General features: G+C 47.4%; 1 protein-coding gene across 1 annotated transcript in view; it reads right to left on the minus strand.

Moving 5' to 3' along the window:
- Window positions 1-16,621: 16,621 nt before the first annotated feature.
- Window positions 16,622-22,971, minus strand: part of PCSK4 (proprotein convertase subtilisin/kexin type 4) — a 459,936-nt gene continuing 453,586 nt past the window's right edge. The window contains exons 12-14 of the mRNA XM_085639038.1: window positions 21,077-21,201; window positions 19,556-19,675; window positions 16,622-18,109 (exon numbers count right to left, since the gene is read on the minus strand). Of these exons, the coding sequence (XP_085495164.1) occupies window positions 17,616-18,109; window positions 19,556-19,675; window positions 21,077-21,201 (739 nt within the window). The 3' untranslated portion in view covers window positions 16,622-17,615. The remainder of the gene's footprint in view (window positions 18,110-19,555; window positions 19,676-21,076; window positions 21,202-22,971) is intronic.

Below are 22,971 nucleotides of genomic sequence, written 5' to 3' on the forward strand. Positions count from 1 at the left end.
GAGTCTCCCATCTCCCTTCAGGGTCTTCCGTGTCCCCTCTCTCTCCAGAGTCTCCCGTATTCCCTCTCCCTCCAGTCTCCCGTGTCCCCTCTCACTCCAGTCTTCCGTGTCCCCCCTCCCACCAGTCTTCTGTGTCCCCTCTCCCTCCAGTCTCCTGTGTCCCCTGTCTCTCCAGTCTCCCATGTCCCTCTCTCCTTACAGTCTCCCTTGTCCCCCTCTCCCTCCAGTCTACTGGGTCCCCTCTCCCTCCAGAGTCTACTGGGTCCTCTCTCCCTCCAGAGTCTTCTGTGTCCCACTCTCTCTCCCTTCAGAGTCTCCTGTGTCCCCTCTCCCTTCTAAGCACTCTGTATCCCCTCTCTCTCCAGAGTCTCCTGTGTTCCCTCTCCCTCTTGAGTCTCCCTTGTCCCCCTCTCCCTCCAGTCTCCGTCTTCCCCTCGAGAGCCTTCTGTGTCTCTTCTCTCTCCAGTCTCCTGTGTCCCCCTCTCCCTCCAGTCTCCTGTGTCCCCCTCTCCCTCCAGTCTCTCGTGTTCCCCTCTCCCTCCAGTCTCCTGTGTCCCTTCTCCCACCAGTCGCCTGTGTCCCCTCTCCCTCCAGAGTCTCCTGTGTCCCTCTCCCTCCAAAGTCTCCTGTCTCCCCTCTCCTCCCTCCAGAGTCTCCTGTGTCCCTCTACCTCTAGTCTCCCTTGTACCCTCTCCCTAAAGAGTCTCCCGTGTCCCCTCTCACTCCAGTATCCCGTATCCCCTCTACCTCCAGAGTCTCCCGTGTCCCCTCTCTCTCCAGTCTCCCGTATTCCCTCTCCCTCCAGTCTCCCATGTCCCTTCTCCCTCCATAGTCTACTGTGTCCCTCTCTCCCTCCAGTCTCCTGTGTCCCTCTCTCCCTCCAGTCTCCCTTGTTCCCCTCTCCCTCCAGAGTCTCCTGTGTCCCTTCTCCCTCCAGTCTTCCATGTCCCCTCTCCCTCCAGAGTCTCCTGTGTCCCCTCTCCCTTCAGAGTCTTACGTGTTCCCTCTCCCTATGCCAATGTGAAAGGGCAGGAATGAACCTTATGTATGAAATATGGTGCATTCTTGTCCTTTTCCCCCTATGTTGGCACACAAATTGCTGCTTAGCGCCAACATAGGCAGGAAGGGTTTTGTGCAGGAAGGGGCACCTTCCTGCACAAAAACAATCCTGAGAGGGGTTTGGGGTTTTCCTCTTTCTATGTGCGCTGCAGAATGCAGTGCACATGGAAAGAGGAAAAAACGAGGAGAAATTAAAACGTTTCTCCTCGTTACGCCTGGTGTGGGGAGGCGTAAGGTTTAGGCACTGCCCCAGGTTTACATGGTTTTGTAAATCTGGGGCAGCGTCAAAATCCATGGACGTTGTGTGGGAACACTCACTGCAACGCCTAGGGGACGCCTACTTCCCATAAAGTAAGGAAACGCTGCGACTTGCGCTTTTTTATCTTACGCCATATCTGTGAGGCCATACAAAGCCACGCAGGGTGACTCTGCCTCACCTCATAGATATGATTGAGATGCTTGGGCCACCAAAGCTTCAAAAAAACTGACGCTCCAGCGGCGCAAGCCTCGCATAAATCAGCCCCAAAATATTTTGTTCGGTTTTTTTAGGTCTTTCACCGTCAGGTAACTACATATAAAATAATGGGTAGCTTAAATGAAAAATAAATTTAAAAAGTTAATACTATATAGTACATAATAAAACCTCTATTAAGTGCATAGGTGAGAGCCACAGAATAAACTTTGGTTGATGCAGTAGAAAATAGTGACTTGTGTATTTTCAGTGCTATGAGGTCACAGCCTGTGAGAGAAAGCACAGTGAATGTGTAAGTCATTATTTTATACTTGCATTACACACATTATAAGATAGACTGCTGGACTCAGGGAGTACCTTGCTCCGTAATCGGCTGGGAAACATGGCGACCGCTAGCTAGAGCGGTTCGCACACTGCCTTCAGCCTCCTGAGACCCGCGCACTGCTGCAATATCATTTCATGCTATGCCATGCCGGCAAAACTTAAGCTCTAGATGAGCGTTACGATCTTTTTTTTGTGGAACAATATAGGATTATGGAATAATATAGATACCGTTTTTCAGAGGTGCAGCCTTCAGTGAATGTGTTTATCGGCGAATGTGCTTTCCGGCGAATTTTCTCCTTTCAGCTCCTGCCCTAGTCTGTCTCCCGCGTTGGGGGCAGGCAGCCGTGGAGATTAGGCGCGGCCGTGCGGCCGCTGCTCGGGGCGTTTTCACCACGTCTTCACTCAGCAGAGGAGGAGGAAGAGGAATACTGACGCCGAGGGACACAGTACTGACTAGGTTCCGCCTGGGTCAAACAGCAGATCCAGAAACGGTTGGAGTGGCGGTTGATCTGGAGGAGCCAGTGGACTATAGTGACTCTTTGGCTGAAAGTAAGGTGTTTGTTCCAGCTAAGGGGGGATTTAAGGCAGGCACCATTAAAAGTATTAGTAAAAACAGTAAATCTCACCTAGGAGTCACAAGAAGTAAGACTGGGTATCGAGGTAAAGAGCTTAGATTTGAAGAGGGCAGTAAACCACAGTTCCTACAGTGCACTTTGGGACTGAAATCCAAATCAAGTCTGGAGCACCAAACTAGTTTGGGCGACACCAAGAGAGAATCTGCTAAGGAAGGGAAAAAACAAACTAGACAAAAAAAAACTAAGAACAAAAGTTTGAAAGCTCCGGGGGGTATAGCTCCATCACTGCGCTCTTTCTTTAAAGCACTACCCCAGGTGTTGGATATTACACAGGATATGGCTGCATCTAAGGGAGAGCGTTTACAACTTGATAAACAAGAAAAACAAGACATATCTAACGCCACCCCCAGTGATATTTTATCTTCTAGTATCCCGACCAAAGAGGCGATACCTGAGGGCTCTCTAGCACCTATCTCACCTGACCCGGTCATGGTTATAGTTACAGAGACTGCCACTGTTAGTAAATCACCTAGTCAACACGTCAATCTCCCACCTGATGGGAACCAAAATGTGGCTGCAGCAGAAAAAGGGGTGACACAGGAGGGAGCGGACCAAGGACAGGATGACCTGGGGGTGGGCAACACTCTTGAGGCTCTGGTCAGTTCTATAGCTGCGATGAGGGTAGAGATTCGTCATGATTTTGCAGTTTCTAAAGCCAACCAGAATGAAATAAGAGCAACCTGTGAGGTTTTAGAGCAAAAGGTGGATGGGCTATGTGAAAGAACTGCAGTACTGGAAAGTTCAGTAGATCTCTTAACCACTAATTTAGAGGCTGCTAGGTCCAAAATACACACTCTTCAAAGAGACGGGGAGAGCATGAAAGAGAGGATTGAGGTCTTGGAAAACTATTCAAGGCGAAACAATATCCGACTTTTAAAAATACCGGAAGGCAAAGAAGGTGCCGACCTTAAAGGCTTTGTAATCAGGATCTTGAAAGAATCCCTAAACCTTGTCGAATCAGCAGAAGAACTGGATAAGGACATCCAGCGAATACATAGAGACCCATTTCGCATGAACCCAGCAAGAGATAAACCCAGGAAGGTGTTAATCAACTTCCTGACATATGCTCTTAAAGAAAAGATTTTAAATCTTGCATTGAAAGCTAGATCATTGAAGTGCTCAGACTTTTCCTTCGAGATACGGTCAGATCTTTCCAAAACTACATTGGATAGGCAATGGGAGCTGGGCCAACGCATGGATAAATTTAAGTCTTTGGGTGCAACAGTGCAGATGAGGTTTCCAGCATTCTTAAGGATTATGTACAATAATAAGATACATAATATCCGATCTATACAGGATGCTGACGACCTTCTGGTATCTATTCGAGAACATGCCCAGGCCCAGCATACAAAATAACTATGGGTAGTTGTGTTTCACCTCTGATTTAGGGCATCTACCTTTGTGTTGTTTAATTAAGTTTTGTCTACATAGTGGAGACTTTGTTGTATATCGTTAGGGAAGCCCTCTCCCCCTCCCCTTCTATCATACATCTCTAAAATAAAAAAATAAAATTTAAAAAAAGGGGCGAGGAATGAAAAACGAAAAAATTTAAAAAAAAGAAGAAAGCTAGGAGATATTAGATAATATGAATGGGCTAACTCCATGCGCCTTTATCGGCTGGCAACAGCAGTTTCCTACCTCATTCAGACAACAGAGCAGCGGGAGGGTCAAAGGGTAGGGCTTTAGGAGGGCGTAAATCTGGCCAGACATCAGGCTAGAATAGACAGGGGAGGGTTTTCCAAGGGGGGTTGGGGTGGGGGGGGCGGTGGTGGGGGGGGGGGGGGCGAGGTAGCATATCTAAAAAACCTCATTTGTCTACCTTCTCAGGCAATTTCTTTCACAATTGGTCCATTCAATATTTTAACAATCAAGATGCTATTAATCAAGGGGCATAACAACGAAGGAGTTGGGATAATATACAGAGCATGACATCTATACATTTTCTGTCCTGGAACGTGAATGGTCTGCGCGTGAGAGGTAGACGAGATTGTATTTTACAATATTTGAGAGATTCCCAGGCGCAGATCATCGTTCTCCAGGAGACACATCTTCTTAAAACAGAAGCCACTACCCTCCTTAAAAAACAGAGGTGGATTGATAAATTTTGCTCAACAGACCACAATGCTAATATTAGGGGGATCATATTCATCTTTAAAAAATCCGCAAAAGCTCAAATCCTGGATTGTAAAGAAGATCATTCAGGGAGATGGTTGTTAGTGAGAGTCTCGTTGGATGCTCAGATCTATATTTTAGTTGGTTACTACGGCCCTAACTCTGATGATCCATTATATTTGGATGCGGTCAGAAACCAACTAGTATTAGCTCAAGATCCAGTGATTTGGATGGGGGACTTTAATATCGTTCTTAACCCCAGGTTGGATAAATCTGTAAAATCTAGATCTAGTAGCTCCGTCAAATCTAGACACACTCTCATCACAATCATGACACAACTTGGCTTGGCCGATGTATGGAGAGAAAGAGTGGGCAATAAGATAGGGGTGTCTCTTCGGAATAGTCGCTTCAAACATAAATCTAGAATCGATTATGCCCTTTTCAGTTATTGTTTAAAGGACACCCTGACTATGATAGATTATCTACCTGCGCACTTATCGGACCATTCTGCACTAACATTTTCTTTGAGACCTAGAAACACCGTCAACTATCCATCTTGGTCTTTTGACCGGACTCTCTTGCTTGAGGAGGATGAGGTCAATTTCTTGGTAGCTGAGTCACAAATTTTTTTCGATATAAATAGTGGTTCTGTAGGCTCGGCCGTTGTCTGGGAAACATTTAAGGCCTTTTTAAGAGGTCAGATAACCAACAGAGCCTCTTTTAGGCGGAAGATATATAGAGATAGGGTGGCCAGCCTTGAGATTGATATGAAACTTCTAGAGTCAAGGATTGGCTCATCCTCAGGAACATCAGAGGATCAAGAAAAATTGGCTGAGCGAAAGGTACAACTTAATAATATCCTACAAGAGAGAGTAAACAAGAGATGGGAAGTGCATAAGACCTCCCAATTTGAATTTGGCGAAGCCGCGGGGAAAGTGCTAGCATGGAAGATAAAATCTGATCAAGCCCTCAAATTTATTAAAGAAATCAGGAGAGAAGGGGAGGTACTGACAAGATCCACTAACCTAGATATAGGTACTGCCTTCTTCGAATTCTTAGAGGCATTATATAGGGAGGATCTCCCCAACGACCAGCAGGCAAGAGATAGTTGGCTGGCAGCTATTAAGCTTCCTACCCTCTCGACATCGCAAAGTAACGCTTTAGAGTCTGTGATCACAGAGGCTGAGGTGACTAAAGCTATTCGACAATCAAAAAAAGGTAAGGCGGCTGGTCCAGACGGTCTGCCGGGGGAGATTTATAGATCTTTGGAAAATGTCATCGCCCCTGTCCTGACAACCCTATTTAATGGAATCCTAACCAAAGGAGAGGTGCCACCTAAATCTTGGGGGGAGGCTACAATTGTACTTATCCCGAAGCCAGGGAAATCTCCACTTGAATGTGGGTCATACCGACCAATATCATTATTAAATAATGACTACAAAATTTTTACAGCAATTCTCTCAGCTAGACTGGCCAGTGTCATTGGCACCATAGTTCATACAGACCAAAAAGGCTTCATTAAAGGACGACAACTCTCAGATTTAACACATCAACTGATTGGAGCCATAGATATCGCTAAAGCCTTTTCCATACCCTTAGCCACTCTTACCTTAGATGCAACTAAGGCTTTCGATAGGGTCAATTGGCTCTACCTGAGTGATGTACTTAAAAAATTTAATTGTGGGGATGGCTTCTGTAGAACTATAAAACAACTTTATGCTGCCCCTGTGGCCAGACTGCTGATTAATGGCGTTCTGACAGATGCCTTTAAGATAACCAGAGGTACAAGGCAGGGTTGCCCGCTTTCCCCTCTCCTTTTCAACTTATACATCGAACCATTTGCCCAGTTATTGAGAGAGGATGCTAACATTCCATCTTTTAGCTTTCTAGAATGGGAAAGGTGCGTCGCACTTTATGCGGATGATATTGTGATCTTTACATCCGACCCATCCAAAGCATTTCCTGCGGTTATTAAACGGGCAGAAGAGTTTGGCCATATCTCGGGCTACGATATCAATTCGAGTAAGACCGAGATAATGGGTTGGAACCTTCCCGATATACAACTGGAAGTAAATATTTCGACATCCATGCGCTATCTAGGAATAAAAGTTACCCAAGATGTGGGTAGCATCGGACAATCCAACTTGAACAGAGTATATATGGAGACTAAAAAACTTTTAAAATCTTGGTCGCATCTGCCACTCTCCATAACGGGAAGGGTAAATTTGGTAAAAATGTCCATTCTCCCTAAGTTTACGTTTATTTTTAACGCAATCCCCTTGGCACTTGATTATAAAATAATTGAAAAATGTCAACAAGAAATCAACTCCTTCATATGGAATTACAAATCTACTAGAATAGCGTGGAAAAAGTTAAGGAGAAGAAGGGAGAAGGGTGGGCTTGCTCTGCCAGATCTATTATATTATGCTTGGGCATTCCTGTTGTCACACTCTAGGATGCTTTTAAAAATACCATCTAATCTCCCTACAGGATCAATGTATAAAGCTATGTTAATGGGGGCGAATTTAACTGCGGATGGATTCATATCCAAATTTGGGAGTCAGAAATTCTTCAAAAAAATTAAACAAAAAATTTTGCAGTCATGGACTACAGCTTGGCTTAGTATTAGAAAACGATTGGGGCTGTCCTACTACTCCAATTTTTCTCCTATTTGGGACTCGCCTGGTCTTCCACCATGTCTGAGGGATAGTCTGTCTTTCATAATACAACAAGCTGGTATTATAAGATGGGGTCAGCTATTTAACGAAGAAGCACTAATAACTTGGGATGTGCTACAGGATCAGGTGGGCCCTGGGCTTTCTAATTTTAAATACATTCAATTGGAAAGTTGGGCGAGATCCCAAAGGCGTAAAGACCCCCACATGGGAAAGGCTAGTATACTGGAGCAACAGCTAGTGGAACGACCACAGGGCGGGAAAGAAGTAGCCACATGGTATTGGCAGCTGTTGGAGGAAATTGATGGGGAGCTTCTCCTTCCAGACCAGTTATGGGGGGTGGAGACCGGTCTTCATTGTGAAGAGCTTTGGTTAAACTCTTTCGGCCTCCTCCATCGAATTGTGAAACCATCATGGCTTAAACGAAACCATCTATTCTCAGCGCATCGGGCATATATAACACCATTGAGACTTTCCAAATTTCTTCCAGATAAGAAGTGCAATAAATGTGACCTTATGGAAGCCTGCGATGTTCATATGTTCTTGGATTGCCCGGTCATTGCTGGATTCTGGGAGGAAGTGAAGAACACTTTAAATTCTATCTTAAAGGTATCCCTGTCAATAACCCTATCACTTATCATCTTTGGGTTGGAAGATAATATTATTGGTAGAGCAAGATCCTTTCTTTTCTACGCAATCTTATTAGCCAGAAGGCAAATTTGTATACATTGGACAGAGAAAACTGCCCCATCACACTCTGGGTGGCTCTCGTCTCTATATGAAACATCTAAAGCGGACCTTAACAGAGCTTGTAGCAAACAAAATTTAGCTTTTTGGAATTTTCTGATCAATTGGCGTTAATGTCCGGGGTTTTTTTTTTTTTTTTTTTTTTTTCCCCGGATCCAATGATTATGCCTTGAATACTCCTCGGACTGAGTTTTCGCCTAGGTCCATCAATGGTCCTGTAGGTTGTAACATACCTATATGGAGTTGTTGAAAGTCCCTCCGGTAATGGGTCATGTACGCCACCATTATAACATTCTACGCTTTTGGGCCATGTAAGGTGGTTGAAATCTCCCATACTGAGGGTAAGGCAAATGAGGACAAAAGAAGAAAAAAAAAAAAAAGATAGACTGCTACAAAACGTGCTAAGAGTTTTAGGATAAAATGGAGCTTCCAAAATGTAGCTTTGAGTAATATCAAACCATAAGTAATACATTGTTTTTTAGGTCTCGCCTGACCCAGCGCATGCGCTGGTCTGGCGAGACTTTTAGTGAGGGCTTAAAAAAATGCTACCATGGCCGGCCTAGAGCTTGAGTGTATGTGCGCGGGGGCGCGCCGCGCTTGATCGTGATCACATTCACTTTCGCGGCCGCACGGCCGCTTTGATGTCCTCCGTGAGCCAATGCGCTTGAGTGCATGTGCGCCGGCGCGCGTCGCGCAAATCGCAATCGATCAAAGCAGCTAGACAAATGTTAATCTGCATTTGCTGAGGCCGCAGAGCCATACTGCTTCAGGCCTCGGGTTATTTTCAGATAGTCTGTTATGATCGCCGGTCTATCTTCAGACCAATTCTGCACCAAATGCCCCCACTCCACCAACAACCTGCTATGTTACGTTGTCGCCCACCCTTCTCTCACCTCCTTTACATGCACTTCATCTGACGTCAAAGTCTATTACCATGCCTACTGGCATCCTGTCTGACCCCCAAACTGCTGCCCTTTCACGGTGCCTTAAAGACTTACACTAAACAGCAGTCAAACAAGCTTACGAGTCTCCAGAGCTACACAGAATAAGAAAGGAAGCAACTAAACCATGTAAAATAGCAAAGTTAGGCAACCCAACAAAAAAAACAAGCATTGGCATAGCCAGTAGGTCTCGCCTTTGGGACCTTATAAGTGTTTAGCCATGCAACAGTTGATGTTGTTGCACCAAGGATATTGTGCTGTATAACTAAATACTTATAAGGTCCCAAAGAAGAGACCTATTGGCTATGCCAATGCTTGTTTACATAACTGTCCCTTCAACACCTCCTCAGGGGTACTAAGCGCTGTGTATATAGAGTTATCATTAAAAGCACACACTTTACAGCCCAGTTGCTAACCACCACACAAAAAACACACATCTTTGCCATCACAATGCTTGAAGTGATTCGAGCAATTAAAGCCAGAACCACTCCCAAGCATCCTTTACATTTGCACATATTTAAATTTCATTCAGGCAAGCAGGCACCCTGGCATGAAGGCTGATTTGAAGTATTGTTTTACCTGTCTGCCGGGCCTCTTGGTTTTACAGCAGATGACACTCCATTAACTTCAGCTGGAACATTTTAAGGATCGCGTTTGACCTCTTCCCAACAGGAAGAGCAGGTTTTGTATTCCAGGCAGAAGTTAGGCCTGGAAATGCACAACCCCCTTCCCAGGACTAAGGGGCCCCCCTGGGAGTCGCGCCCTACAGATTGAAGACCTCTGCTGCTCTAGAGGGAGGGCTAGCCGTAAGGGTAGGTGAGTAGTCCCTTTTGGATGAGTGTGTCGAAGACGACAACCAAAATGGTGCTCTCCGCCTCTTGTGATGAGAATGAGTTGATCTGTGTTCTCTGGTCCAAGTAGTGGGGGACCTGTCCACCTCCTGCACCAGACGTTGTAGCGGGGATCTGTGCAATGGACTGGAAAAGTCCGTAGGCCACTGAGCATGACCAGAGGGTTCTTTCTGCCAGAGGTTGAAGCCATCTGGGCGAAAGATGAATCAAAGAAGATCGCTGTCTCCTTGGAGAGTCTCTTGGAGATGTTCTTGGTTGCTCTGGAGAATGAGCAGAAGAGCTGCGTGACGTCGAGAGCATCTGGTGAGAGCTCATTATAGAATGAGAGGACTCTCTGCGACTTTTGGAGCGTGATCGGCGTCTTGATGAACGATGCGACGTCGAGGGAGATTGTCTCGACATCGACCGGCTCTGCGTCACCATCACTGGTGAATCCTTAGAGCGGGATTGTGAGAAGTTGGCCTGATGTATGATGTCACTAGTTCTAGTGTACACCTTATATCAGTCCAAACAACCCTTATGGTGATTGGTTGTAAAGTCAACCTTATAGACCAGCTATCCTAGTGGTAGCATGGACAAGAGCAGTCTTAGGCTAAACTCTGAATGGCATGTGAAGCCAGCTGTAAAACCATATATAATCCCTTGAATACCAAATGAAAGGACACCACAACAGATATATATATAAAATAAAGTGTATTTATTCTAGTCAAACCCTCAGCACTCTTTATGATATTCGAGGTAAGTACAACACAGTCTTATTCAAGCATACATTAAGTCACACAGGTAAGTAATACAGTTAGGCCCTAGGGGCCACGCAAACCATATACTAAAGAAGTGGTATAAGGACCACTGTCACGGAAATAGGATAGGCCTAGGCCTAGGGAATCGCTGGGGCTACACTACACTACCAACAGTTAGGAAGTGGGAGGCCCACGGGATTCAGGTGCAGAGTGGAAACACTCACGCGTAATGCGTATAGTCGATAGAAATAGTACAGTTTTGAATTAAGCAGTTTAAGGACACTTCTGAAGCAGCTATAGAGTCGAGACTCGGAAACTAGACCCTAGGATAGTCACTACCCTTGTGAGCACCGAAGTACCCAAGTTACCTAGCCCACGGGCTGCGGGTGCATAGGTGTGAACTTGCGTCGGGTTTCGTCGTGGACTTCTATGGATGCCTGAAGGAAAGTTGCTGACAGGCAGTCAGTGCAGAGTGTCCGGTGGATCCCAAGGCCGGGATCAAAAAGGAAGGGTACCTGCAAGCAGAAGGGACAGAGTCAAGGTCACTAGCCAGTGACCACGTGGAACCAGGAAGGAACCAGGCGATGTCGTGAAGATTGCAGGTGAAGGGTGAAGCTTGTCGCTGCAGCCACGGGTACCAGGAGACGTCGAGGACGACCAGGACCAGGAGGCGAGCTGTCCCACGAAGGCTCTTGCTGTCGGCGGCGTAGAAGTCGAACTAGGACTCACCAAGCCTTGGCAAGCGGAACCCACGAAGAACGGAGGACTTGCTTCTGGTGCAGACCAGGAAGGTCTGGGGTGCTTCTCTTTTGCAAAGAAGCTGGAGCCAGTCTGGAGGAACCAAACCAGCAGTGAAGATTTCAAGGTGTGTCGTCACATAGGCCGCTAGCCAACGGGCAAGCAACCGGACAGACGCGGCAAGCAGGAAAATGCAGAAGGGCCCCACGCAGGACTCGTGGAGTGTGGGGGGCTGATCTTCGGTGCAGATGGTGCTTGGGGTTGGGGCTTCTCAATCCCCGGTGCACAACTTCGAGGGTGCCTCAGAAGCTGCGCTGGAAGATACTCGCCACTTTTCCCAGGTAGCCGGTCCCACGTCTCTCGTCGCCTCCACGGATCTCAGCTCGGCTGTGGATGTGGATCAGGGTCGGAGAAGTCTGGGAGTCAAGGCTCTGGTCGGGCTCTGCAGTCGGTCCCTCGTAGAACTTCAGCAAAGCAAAGGGTAGTCTCTTGATGGAGCCTGTTTGCACAGGGTAGCCACTCCTTGGCCACAAGGGAGATTCTTCAGTCTTCTTCTTTCGTCGAATGTCGAAGGTCCCGAGTTTGTGTTCAAGTTGCAGGTTCAGGATAATCTAATCTCCTGGGGCCCAGCTACCACTCTTATACTAATCTGGGGGGCTGGGTTGCCTGCTAGGTCACGCCTTATGGGTGGGACCTTGGAGGGGGTGGTTACACCCCCTTCCCTTTGTCCAGTTTCGCTCCAGGACTGGGGCTGGTGTGCCCCAGCACCGGTTTGAACTGGACTATGCATGGAGCACCTTGTGTGCCCCAGGCAGTGTCTCGTTTCTTTCAGCCCTCCCTGCCCCAATACACTAAGGCCTGTCTGGGGTGGTGCTCGCACCTCCCAAGGCAGGAAACCTATTGTCCAAGCCTCCCTTGCCGGGATCACTCCCAGCAGCAGGAGGTCAGACTTGTGTCGTGGCAGCAGCATCCATTTTGTGAGGCTGGGGCTCTGGTTTAACCGGGTAAGTAGGTTACAACATGTCTTCTCCCTCTAGAAGGGAGGGATAATATCCTCATCCCCAGAAATGGGATGGGGGTATTATTCCAAAGTGTTAGACACCTTACACGACATGTTTTGATAAAGCCAAACCATAGTTACCATAACCGTTTAAGATTATAGGGCACTTTAAGAGTATATGGTAGGCTATATCATAGAACAGCTATAAGGACATGGTTCCGAAAGCTGCAGACAGGCTCAGCTCATGCTAGAGCACCATCTCACATGTTACCAAGCACTCTGCCTCCAGGATTGTTAAGGCCTGCCATAGGAGTGGCTGATAGGTACACATGTGTCTATATATAAGATAGGTATAGGAATACTACACCTAAGCAAGGGGTGATTACACGACCTTGCCCCAGCTGAGTGATCAGCCAGTTGTGTCATAATGGAAGGCCAGGCCAGGGGTGGCATAATACATGCTGCAGCCCCTGGTAGGCCTAGGATACACCTATGCCCTGGGTACCTAAGGTACACTGTACAGGGGCCAATAAGGTGATCCTATCCAAATGGGTTATGCACCTAAAGTACATAGTATCAATCTAGAGAGAGAACAGCAGGGCTGTGGGTCTGGTTAGCAGGCCCACAGCCACATCTAAGTCGAAAACCAGTAAAGCAAAAGCAAAAAGTGGGGGTGAACATAGAAAGCAGACCCTACTCTCCTACAGGGATCTTCTCCTCGAAGTCGACCACTCCATGTAATTCGACGTTGTATGATGTGCCGTCGAACACCTGGAGCCAACAGACTTCGCCTTCGACCTTGAGCGTGCAGGAGACCCCAACGAAGTACGAACCGACGGAGCAATCCTTCTCGATGTCGTGTCTTTATGGCTTTCAGATCTGTCTCTTGACGCTGATCGTCTACTGGAAGTCAGTGGAGTTGAGATCGGGGCACTTCTCGCCGTCGATGGAGACCGCTGTCTCGACGTCGAACGACGCCTAGTGTACTTGACCCTAGGTCTCAACGACCAGTCCTTCTTCGTCGTCAACGAAGATCTAGCTCTCGACGTTGAACGTCGCCTGAATGACGACAATGGAGGCGATGAGTGCCTTGCCTCTGGTGACAACGAGGCACGTCTCGGCGTTGACTGCCGCCTGGTTGACGGCAACGGAGATGCCTGCTTCGACGCCATTCGACGATGAACTGGCGACGGTGGAGCACGTATCGTTGTCAAACGCCGACGTGACAGCGACGACGGAGATCTATCCCTCGACGTTGGGCGAGCCCGCACCAACGGAGAACGACTCCTCGACGCCGATCGTCACCGGGTTGACGACGGCGGAGAATCCGACGTACCTGCAGTCTTCGTCGATGACCGGTCTTCTCTCGACGGCGAGCCCGCCGTCAATGGTCTCTTCGTCGACGTTTTCACTGCCGAAGAGGGTATTTGTGGCACCGAGGCCGATGGAGAGCAGACTAGAACCTTACTTCTAGATGAAGATCTGGCTCACTTTTTCCTCTTTCCTCATCTTCATCGGAGACCTGCCTCTTGAAGGTGTTTTTTCCTTCTCAGCCAGCCCACAGAGATGAATCCTCTCTCTGCCCTTCAGTGTTCTTTTGGACTGGCAATGCTGGCACGTCTTGGGAGCATGATCAGAAGGAAGGCAAAGAATACAGACAGGGTGGGAGTCTATTTTAGCCATCTTCTTGCCACAGGAAGGGCGAGGGTCAAAAAGAGAGGGCATATTTGACTGGAAAATTATGCTCAACTCTCTAAAAAAAAAAGTACTTCAACAGCAAAAAAACATTGAAGTAAAAGGTTTGTGACAAAAAATAAGTTGTAATTTCTGACAGAAATCAGAAAAAACTGAGAGCTGAAGTTACCAGGGTCCTGACAGAAGGAGCCGGAAAGAACAACTGACATAACTGTCACCCCTGAGGCATGATGGGAAGCTAGGGGTCATGGCTGCCTTAAAGGCACTGTGCCAGTTTATTATGTGTGTTTCTGTGGGTTAGCCTTTCAGCTTTCTACACTGATCGTTTCTACAATGCAGCCTGTGTGAAATTGTATTTATATGCAAGGGAAATTCTTACCACATTGCTCAGCGTTTCTAGTATATGGAAGGCAGCATTGTGTGTTTATTGTTACATATATATATATTCACTGAAAAAACCATAGGTTTCACACATGTTATAGTTAGCGGAAATTTTACTGATAAAAAACCAATGAAATTCCCCCGTTATAGTTAGTGCAGGAAACTATAACTCACGCGACCGCAATCCTCTGCTGATGCTAATACTGTATTTAGACACTTATTTGCCCATGTCTTCTTCCATAAATCTTTAGCTATACATATATTACAAATATTTTTTTTTCATAAAGACACATATGTCATCAGCAGTAGATTGCGGTCGCGTGAGTTATAGTTTCCTGCACTAACTATAACGGGGGAATTTCATTGGTTTTTTATCAGTAAAATTTCCGCTAACTATAACATGTGTGAAACCTATGGTTTTTTCAGTGAATTTGCAAGGTTTTTTAAATGCTAATTCCTAACTATAACGTGTGTGAAACCTATGGTTTTTTCAGTGAATTTGTAAGTTTTTTTAAATGCTAAGTTACTTTACGCCATTCGTGGCGTGCGCGCCCACTTAACACAGTTCGTTCCGTGCGCGCACGGTGCGCTTCGCGCACCGTGCGCGCACAGTGAACACGCGGTGCGCTTTGCGCAACGCGCGCCCACTTTACGCAGTTAGTGCCGTGCACGCACGGTGGGCACGCAGTGCGCTACGCGCACCGCGTGCCCACGTTACGCTAGATGGGCCATGTACGCACAATGCGCTTCGCGCACCGTGCGCACATGGAGGACATATTATGCGCTTCCTTGTGATAGGTAATCTGTTGAAATTTTTTGGGGAAATGCTGTGCTCTTATATGCCATGCACAAATGGTGGTCTTCGGCCACCATTTGCACACGGGGTGGAGAGAGTGTGGATTTTTTTTTTTAAAAAATTTTTTACCGTACGCGTACGGTAAGCGTACGGTAAGCGTAATCGGCAAAATTTTCGAAAAATAAAAAATTACCGTTTTTTGCCTTGGGGGATCTTTGAAGACTCAACTAACATGGTTATGTGCATGGGCGCTGTCTAAACAGCCCCTTTATATGTTTTTGGCATTTGTTTATCAGCTCCCCCCTCAGAGTGCGAGAGAGAAAATGGCGGCCGCCGCTTCCTGGTTTCGACCGATTCGAATGTTTACTAAGATCTAAGGGCCAATCAGAATCGCGCTCGCGCACGCCACCGTACGCGTACGGTAAGCGCACCGTAAGCGCACCGTAAGCTGGCTCAGATATATATATTGATTTAAAGGCTATTTTCTCAGAATCTACTGAACAGATTTACACCAAACCTACAAAAGGCACTTCCTTGACCTGAGGACTACCTCTCTGCCAAATTTCTAGTAATTCTGTTCAGCCGTTCGGGCTGTAGCTGTGTCTAAAGGTCCTATGGAAAAATGCATGGGAAAAACGCATTTTGGGACCCCCCTTTTATCTCAGCCCCCGCTTGACGAATCCCCCCGAGACTTTCAGGGTAGGAGCGGAGCGTAGCGCCCCACCTATTTTGAAAAATTCGCGAGGATTCGTCAACCGGCGCCAAAGTTATTCAAAATAGAATGTTGCGGATTTCCTATGGAAACGTGGTCCTAACTATAACTACCTACTGGCGACCGCCAGTAGGTAATATATGGATATATATATATATAGAGCTACATATTTGGTTTCCACATATATGTTTTATATGTTTCCGGGGTCCCGGGCATGGGCGGGAATATTCATGTGCTTATGACTATTGATGAGGATCCCGTGGAAGAGAACTCTAGGTGCAGAAGGGGGAGCATATAGTGATGTGGTTGATGCTATTATACTAAAAACATAAATGATGGGAATACAGTTGCAATTATATATGGCTTGTAAAGTGTACACTGTTGGACAAAGGCACAGTGTTTGTACAGACGATAATGTACCGTATATACTGCTTGTATGGCTGTAACGACTTTAAGATTTAAATAAAGTTTTAAAAAGGTTTTTACAATATTAAGAGACAGGGACAGCCTCCAGCAGGCTTGTGAGAATATTAAATCAGAGTTAACCAGAAAAAACATCTGATGCAGTATGGCATATCGTTACTAAGTCATACAGGTGATTTTCGTTCACACACACATGTAGCCAGACTTTCTTCCCAAGAACAAGCACAGGATTTGAAGGCCTCACTATCAAAAAAAGGGTCAACCACCATCCACTCCATGTGTTGAAAACCAGACACACAAAACAAAACTGGGGTACTGACTTGAAGTTTCCAGTCTTTATTTGACAACTTTTTCAGATTCCGACATGTCAGGCTTTGTGTCATGAGTGTGGATGGAGTGTACTCTCAAAAGGTGCAGAATGACAAGAGAGAGCATCAATCAATTGAAGAAACTGAGGTCCAACATCGAGTCAATTTCACAATGTCCTGTTGTGGGTCGCTGAAGGGGTGAAAAAACGCAGATGGAGGTCACCGGAGTGTTTACCCATAGGTCGCGCATGCCCAAGGGTTCGCCCACAGGTTGCACGTAGACAGGGGACCTCTTTTACCTGACTTTTCCAGAAACATGGTCCTGTCCAAACTCCTTTCTAATAATGTCTATATATTTATTTTTTCTTCATAAAAGAGTACGCAGTGCAGATAGAGATCTTTGAAAACGGTTAGACAAAGAACAAGTGAGGGTTTTTATTAGTGACTAAGTGTTCACACTGCTTTTATTACAAAAACGTAATGTATTCTGGAGTCTCCAAATGTATGTGCTATGACATCAAAGTATCGGACAGAACTCGGCTCACTAGGCCACCAGCATACCTCTCCACCTTAGGCTCATATTGGGTTGCCAGCTAGGCACCAGTTTACACTCACTGTGTTGTTGTGCCATTGGTTACACAATGCAGACATGTATGTTCAGTATCAGCAGAATGATCCAGATTGAAAACTACTGTTCTGTGGAGGTCAGGAGTGACTAGAAGACTGACTCATATTTACTTGTAAAATGTGTCACTGACCTGGTGCCACTAAGCACCCTGCCTCTCTCCCTTGCGCCTTCCGCACCTCTGCAATCAGCATCACATGTCCATACGATTCCTCAGAGGTTCTGGTCACTGGCCTGCCCTCAAAGCAGTAGAGTGCTGTGAACTTCATAAGCCCTTGTCAAAATAAAACTCAGCATAGCTCCCATTTCCAATCCACTCAGCAGGAGGACAATGATGATGGGGTTAATTTCTTAAGAAAAACTGGGGGTCCCGCGTCTTCCTCACTGCGTTGGAGTCTCATTGGCTCCTGTGGGTTCTGCGTTTCTCACACGAAAGGTCCTCATCTCAGATCCAGAATCCTCCTGGTGGTGCATGGACTGCGCCGGTGACCGCCGCCTCCCCACCACCTTGTTGAGCAGCCATGAGATGATGGCTAGAAGGCAGAACATGGACAGAGGGGCGCCGATAATGATGGCTGCCGTGGCTGTGACGCGGAGGGTGTGGTCTGGGGGCTCTTCCGCTGGGGTTGCCCGGGGAAAGACAGGCTCTGAGCAGGAGTGCCGCTGCTCGTTCAAGGAAGAGAAGGGCGGGCACGCCGTGCAGTCGCTGGGGGAGCTCCCACTGCAGGTGTAGCAGGACGGGTCGCAGGCTGCACACACATTGGTATATCCAGCTCCCTTCTCTGTGTTGTTTAACTTCAGAACTGTTCTGTAATATTTGGGAGGACAGTAGGACAGGCACAACTTTCCAAAGGCAAAGAACGGGCTGCTACATTCTGTAAGAAGAAAAGAGAGGGGGTGACATTAGCTCTACCTCAATCACTTCGCAATAGATTCTGAGCAGCCCCAAGGGTGCTGGTGACCAGCATACTAGAAACAAAGAGCTGGCGCGCGCGCCACAGCTACGAGAGGGAGCGTGGGAGGGGAGTGCACCCAAGTCTGCGATAACCACCATGAACACCACGGGACCTGCACACAGGTCCTCGAGGCGAACGGGTCTTATCATAGCAGCAATTCTAGTTGCATACCCTCAGATTCATGAGCACCAGGCCAAACAAGAGTTTGCTTCATTACCCGGCTAAACTACACACATCCTTATCTGAATGAATGGGTTCAAGGCTTGTGTGCGCAAGCGTTTGTTCATGAAAGGATTAACTTCTAGCCCCCGTGCAGGAAGCATATGTTCACAGTAACAAGTTACACCATGGAGTCAGCTTCCAGTGTACGACAGCTGGTGTTTCTAAACCGTTGGGAGTGATGAGTAATAGGAGTTTGTAGATTACTTCTTAAAGACCTGCTCTACTATCATAAAGGTCACTATACTTTACATTTTGGTATCACAGCTGGCAAGGGTACTTGTAGGAGTTGTTGTCTTTCAGGAATGCATTAAATACTGGACCTTGGACCTTGGGCCTCCCTTCTGCTGGAGTAATATGCACGCATACTTCAGCTGTTATTGTAAACTCCTCTCACTAATTAAGTGATAACAACTTGCTCAAGTTCTGGAAAATTGCCAGGACAGGAGTTACGTGTCAGAAGGTGTTATGAAGTCGCTGGCATCCCATGAACCCTGTCTTCACTTCTGTCAGCAAGGTGGTGTTCTGGGAAGCACCAATGACTGTTCACAAGCCCTAGTGTTTTTACATAATACGTAAAATTACCTGCTGTAGGGAAATATTCTACACATTGTGTGCGATCTATGCAACTTCAGCCCAGATACACTTCAGTTACTTGCCTGTAAAACTGCTTCTCAACATTGCAAGCTTCCTTGGGTTCACTGTTGCCCGCATGAACCTGAATCCTGCTGCTGTGATGAACTGGAATGGTTGAAAGCCCAGATTTGTCAAGTGAATAACGTTCATTGCTACACCTCTGGTTCTCCAGCATTAGTATCTTTCATAGATACACAGACTCTTGGAAATATTCACTTTTATGAGCTGGACTTTGAGCCCTCAAATACTCAGAGCACCTGAATTTCTGAAAGATCCCGGGCTTGAGATTATGGTTAAGTCGAGATTCGCTTCCACCTACATTCCAGACCGGCAAACAAAGTAAGAAAGCACAGACCTCCAAGGGGCATCACACTGACGGGTTCAGTGTGGAGCCAACCTCTGAATATTGATTGTGTGTAGAGAGAGGGACTGGTGCCAGCCTAAGATACAAGCGTCAGAGATGAGCCACAGGACTCTCCTCTGCCCCCCCCTGTCTCGACTGTCACTTACCCACACACATTCCTTCCAGGTTCCACGTTAAACACTTGCTGAGGACGCTGCTGGCGATCACTCTGCCAATCACATCCTCCTCTGTGCCATAGAGCAGTAATGTAAACCTATGAAGCAGCCCTGAAGAGTGGAGAGAGGGACAGAGGGGGTCAGTGAGCACAGTGTGACCCAATACCATCACAACAAATGCATCAACGTGTGTGTGCAACCAGAGCTGGAACAGACGCCATTGAGACAGACATGGAGCAGGGTGCGAGCACTGCAAGGCCTGTCAAGCTGGCTTAGTAAGCAGGGGCAGTGAGAGTGTCTGTGCGGCTGGGGTAGTCAGTGTGGGCAACAGAAGTCAGGATGGGTATTAGGGAGCCTTGGGTAATCGGCTCTATTTGCACCAGTACAATAGAGGTCGTCATGAATGTCAGAGTGAGTGTCAGAGGCGCAGAGTGTAAAGGGCGGGTGTAATTGCTGCAGTGAGTGCAGCAGTCTGGGCGGGTGTAATTGCTGCAGTGAGTGCAGCAGTCTGGGTGGGTGTAATTGCTGCAGAGTGCAGCAGTCTGGGTGGGTGTAATTGCTGCAGTGAGTGCAGCAGTCTGGGCGGGTGTAATTGCTGCAGTGAGTGCAGCAGTCTGGGCGGGTGTAATTGCTGCAGTGAGTGCAGCAGTCTGGGCGGGTGTAATTGCTGTAGTGAGTGCAGCAGTCTGGGCGGGTGTAATTGCTGCAGTGAGTGCAGCAGTCTGGGCGGGTGTAATTGCTGCAGTGAGTGCAGCAGTCTGGGCGGGTGTAATTGCTGCAGTGAGTGCAGCAGTCTGGGCGGGTGTAATTGCTGCAGTGAGTGCAGCAGTCTGGGTGGGTGTAATTGCTGCAGTGAGTGCAGCAGTCTGGGCGGGTGTAATTGCTGCAGTGAGTGCAGCAGTCTGGGCGGGTGTAATTGCTGTAGTGAGTGCAGCAGTCTGGGCGGGTGTAATTGCTGCAGTGAGTGCAGCAGTCTGGGTGGGTGTAATTGCTGTAGTGAGTGCAGCAGTCTGGGTGGGTGTAATTGCTGCAGTGAGTGCAGCAGTCTGGGTGGGTGTAATTGCTGCAGTGAGTGCAGCAGTCTGGGTGGGTGTAATTGCTGCAGTGAGTGCAGCAGTCTGGGTGGGTGTGATTGCTGCAGTGAGTGCAGCAGTCTGGGTGGGTGTAATTGCTGTAGTGAGTGCAGCAGTCTGGGTGGGTGTAATTGCTGTAGTGAGTGCAGCAGTCTGGGTGGGTGTAATTACTGCAGTGAGTGCAGCAGTCTGGGTGGGCGTGAATGCCGCAGAGGCACCAGCACAGGAGGGAACGCGCGGGTGGGGGTGAATACTGTGGCAGTGAATAAGACATAGCAATGAAGGTGCACCAGAGACCCCCAGGGTGGTCATGAATACTACATGCACTTGCTTTGGCCATCACTGTGCCCCCTAGACAGATGCCCCGATACCAGAATGGTACCGGCTGCATCACACAAGCCACCCTACCCTTAAAAGATGCAAACAATTGGAAACGTACCACTGTTGCTGTAATCACCCTTGTTCACCAGCTCCAGGGTCCAGACGCCCTGTGGATCTTCGTCCCAGCTATGGGTGGTCATGAACACCCAGTCCTTGTAACCGACGCTGCTAGTGTCATAAGGCCTGCGGTGGAGCAAAAGGAAACAGATCTCAGTAAAATAGAAGGGAACTCTGGAAGGAGGGTTGGACTGGCCGTAAAAGGCACTGGATGTTAATTGGGCGGGCCGGAAGGGTGGGGGCCGGTTTTCAAGTGGTGGGGCCGGTTTTGTTACTGGGGTCTGGATTTGCAGCAGTGCTACAATATCAGCACCTGTAACAAAAGTAGCAGCAGTAATAAAGCGGACGCAGCACTGCTTCTCGCTAGCAGCCCCAGCCCCTCTCCCCGGGGCCGGAACGGCGGAATTGGCAGGGCTGGTTTGCGTGTCCAGTCCGGCCCTCTCAGGAAGGAATTTGTTACTTACCCTGTAAGCATCTGTTCGTGGCATAGAGAGCTGCAGATCCACACGCTTTGCACACTCCTGCCATCTAGTGTTGGATCAGGATGTGTGCAAGTTGTTTTTCTAAGAAGAAATCTTTTGAGGCATGAGTTCAAGTGACTCCTCCTCCTGGTGATAATGTGCATGGGCATCAAGTCCATTATTAGATTGTTTTCCCGTAGGTGAGTGAGAATGGAGTATTAAGTATGTATAGTAAAGAGACTGCCATGCATAGCAAAAAGTTAAAGGCAACTGCAACGGCCACAGGTGACCGAGGAGGAGGGTGGGTGCGTCTGAATCTACAGCACTACATACCACGAACAAATGTTTCCATGTTAAGCGACATAATCCATTCGAGACATGTGCAGCTATAGACACACATTCCTTGCATAGACTGTAAAGCATTTCTCCACAAAGCAGTGGTTAACCTGTGGGTGTTGCAGTTGTTTGAAAGAGTGTACGTAGCACTGCCTGTCCTACATTAGCTTGTTGGCGTGCTAGAACATCTGCATAATAATGTTAAGTGAAGGTGTGTGGTGTAGACCATGTAGCTGCTTTGGGATGATGCCTAAGAGAGCCATAGAAGTACCTAGGGGCATATTAACAAGGTGAGGCGATAATATTATCGCCGCTTTAGAGTTCGTTTTCGGGCGAAAAGCGGCGATATTATTATCGCATTATCAGCAAGGACACGCTAGCGCGTGTATCCTTGCATTAGTGCTCCTTGTCAACACGCCTCCCATCGCATCTCTAATGAGATGCAAAGGAGACGTGCCTGACCAGACTCCCTTGGGTAAATATCGCTAACCCAGCTTCCTCATATTAACAACGAGGGTTAGCGATATTTAAAATCACGTTAAGTATGCCTTAACGCAGGAATGTAACGTCTGTTAAATTCCTGACTAAGGCATACCTAACATGGGGGGTGGATTGTGTGGCTAAGACCACAGGCCTTATCACCAAGGACATCGCCGTTTTCCATGCAACATCGCTGGAAAACCAGCGATGTTCCATGGAAGACATCGCTATCACTTGAATCATTATCGCCATTGCACTATGCGTTGTTAATACAGCGCTAGCATGGCGATAATTATCTGCGATAGCCGGCGATAAAATTCCTCACGCTAAGAGCGGCCAGCGATAATTATCGCTGCCGCTTGTTGATATGCCCCCTATTTTTTTTTTTGCAGAGTGTGCTCTAGGGGATGTAGGTAAAGTTCTTTTGGCTTAACGTTAAATGGAGGTGAAAACGCAACAAAGATAATGTTACCTACCCAGTAAAGCATCTGTTCTAGGCATGTTCAGCTGTAGATTCACATGCTTTGCATACTCCTGCCATCTAGTGTTGGGTCCGGAAGTTTGCACTTCTGCCTGTTTTGTGAGTATGCAGCTACTGCAAATGCAATCAAATGGATGT

This window comes from Triturus cristatus, chromosome 12, assembly GCF_964204655.1.
Source record: "Triturus cristatus chromosome 12, aTriCri1.1, whole genome shotgun sequence".
Taxonomy (NCBI): domain Eukaryota; kingdom Metazoa; phylum Chordata; class Amphibia; order Caudata; family Salamandridae; genus Triturus; species Triturus cristatus.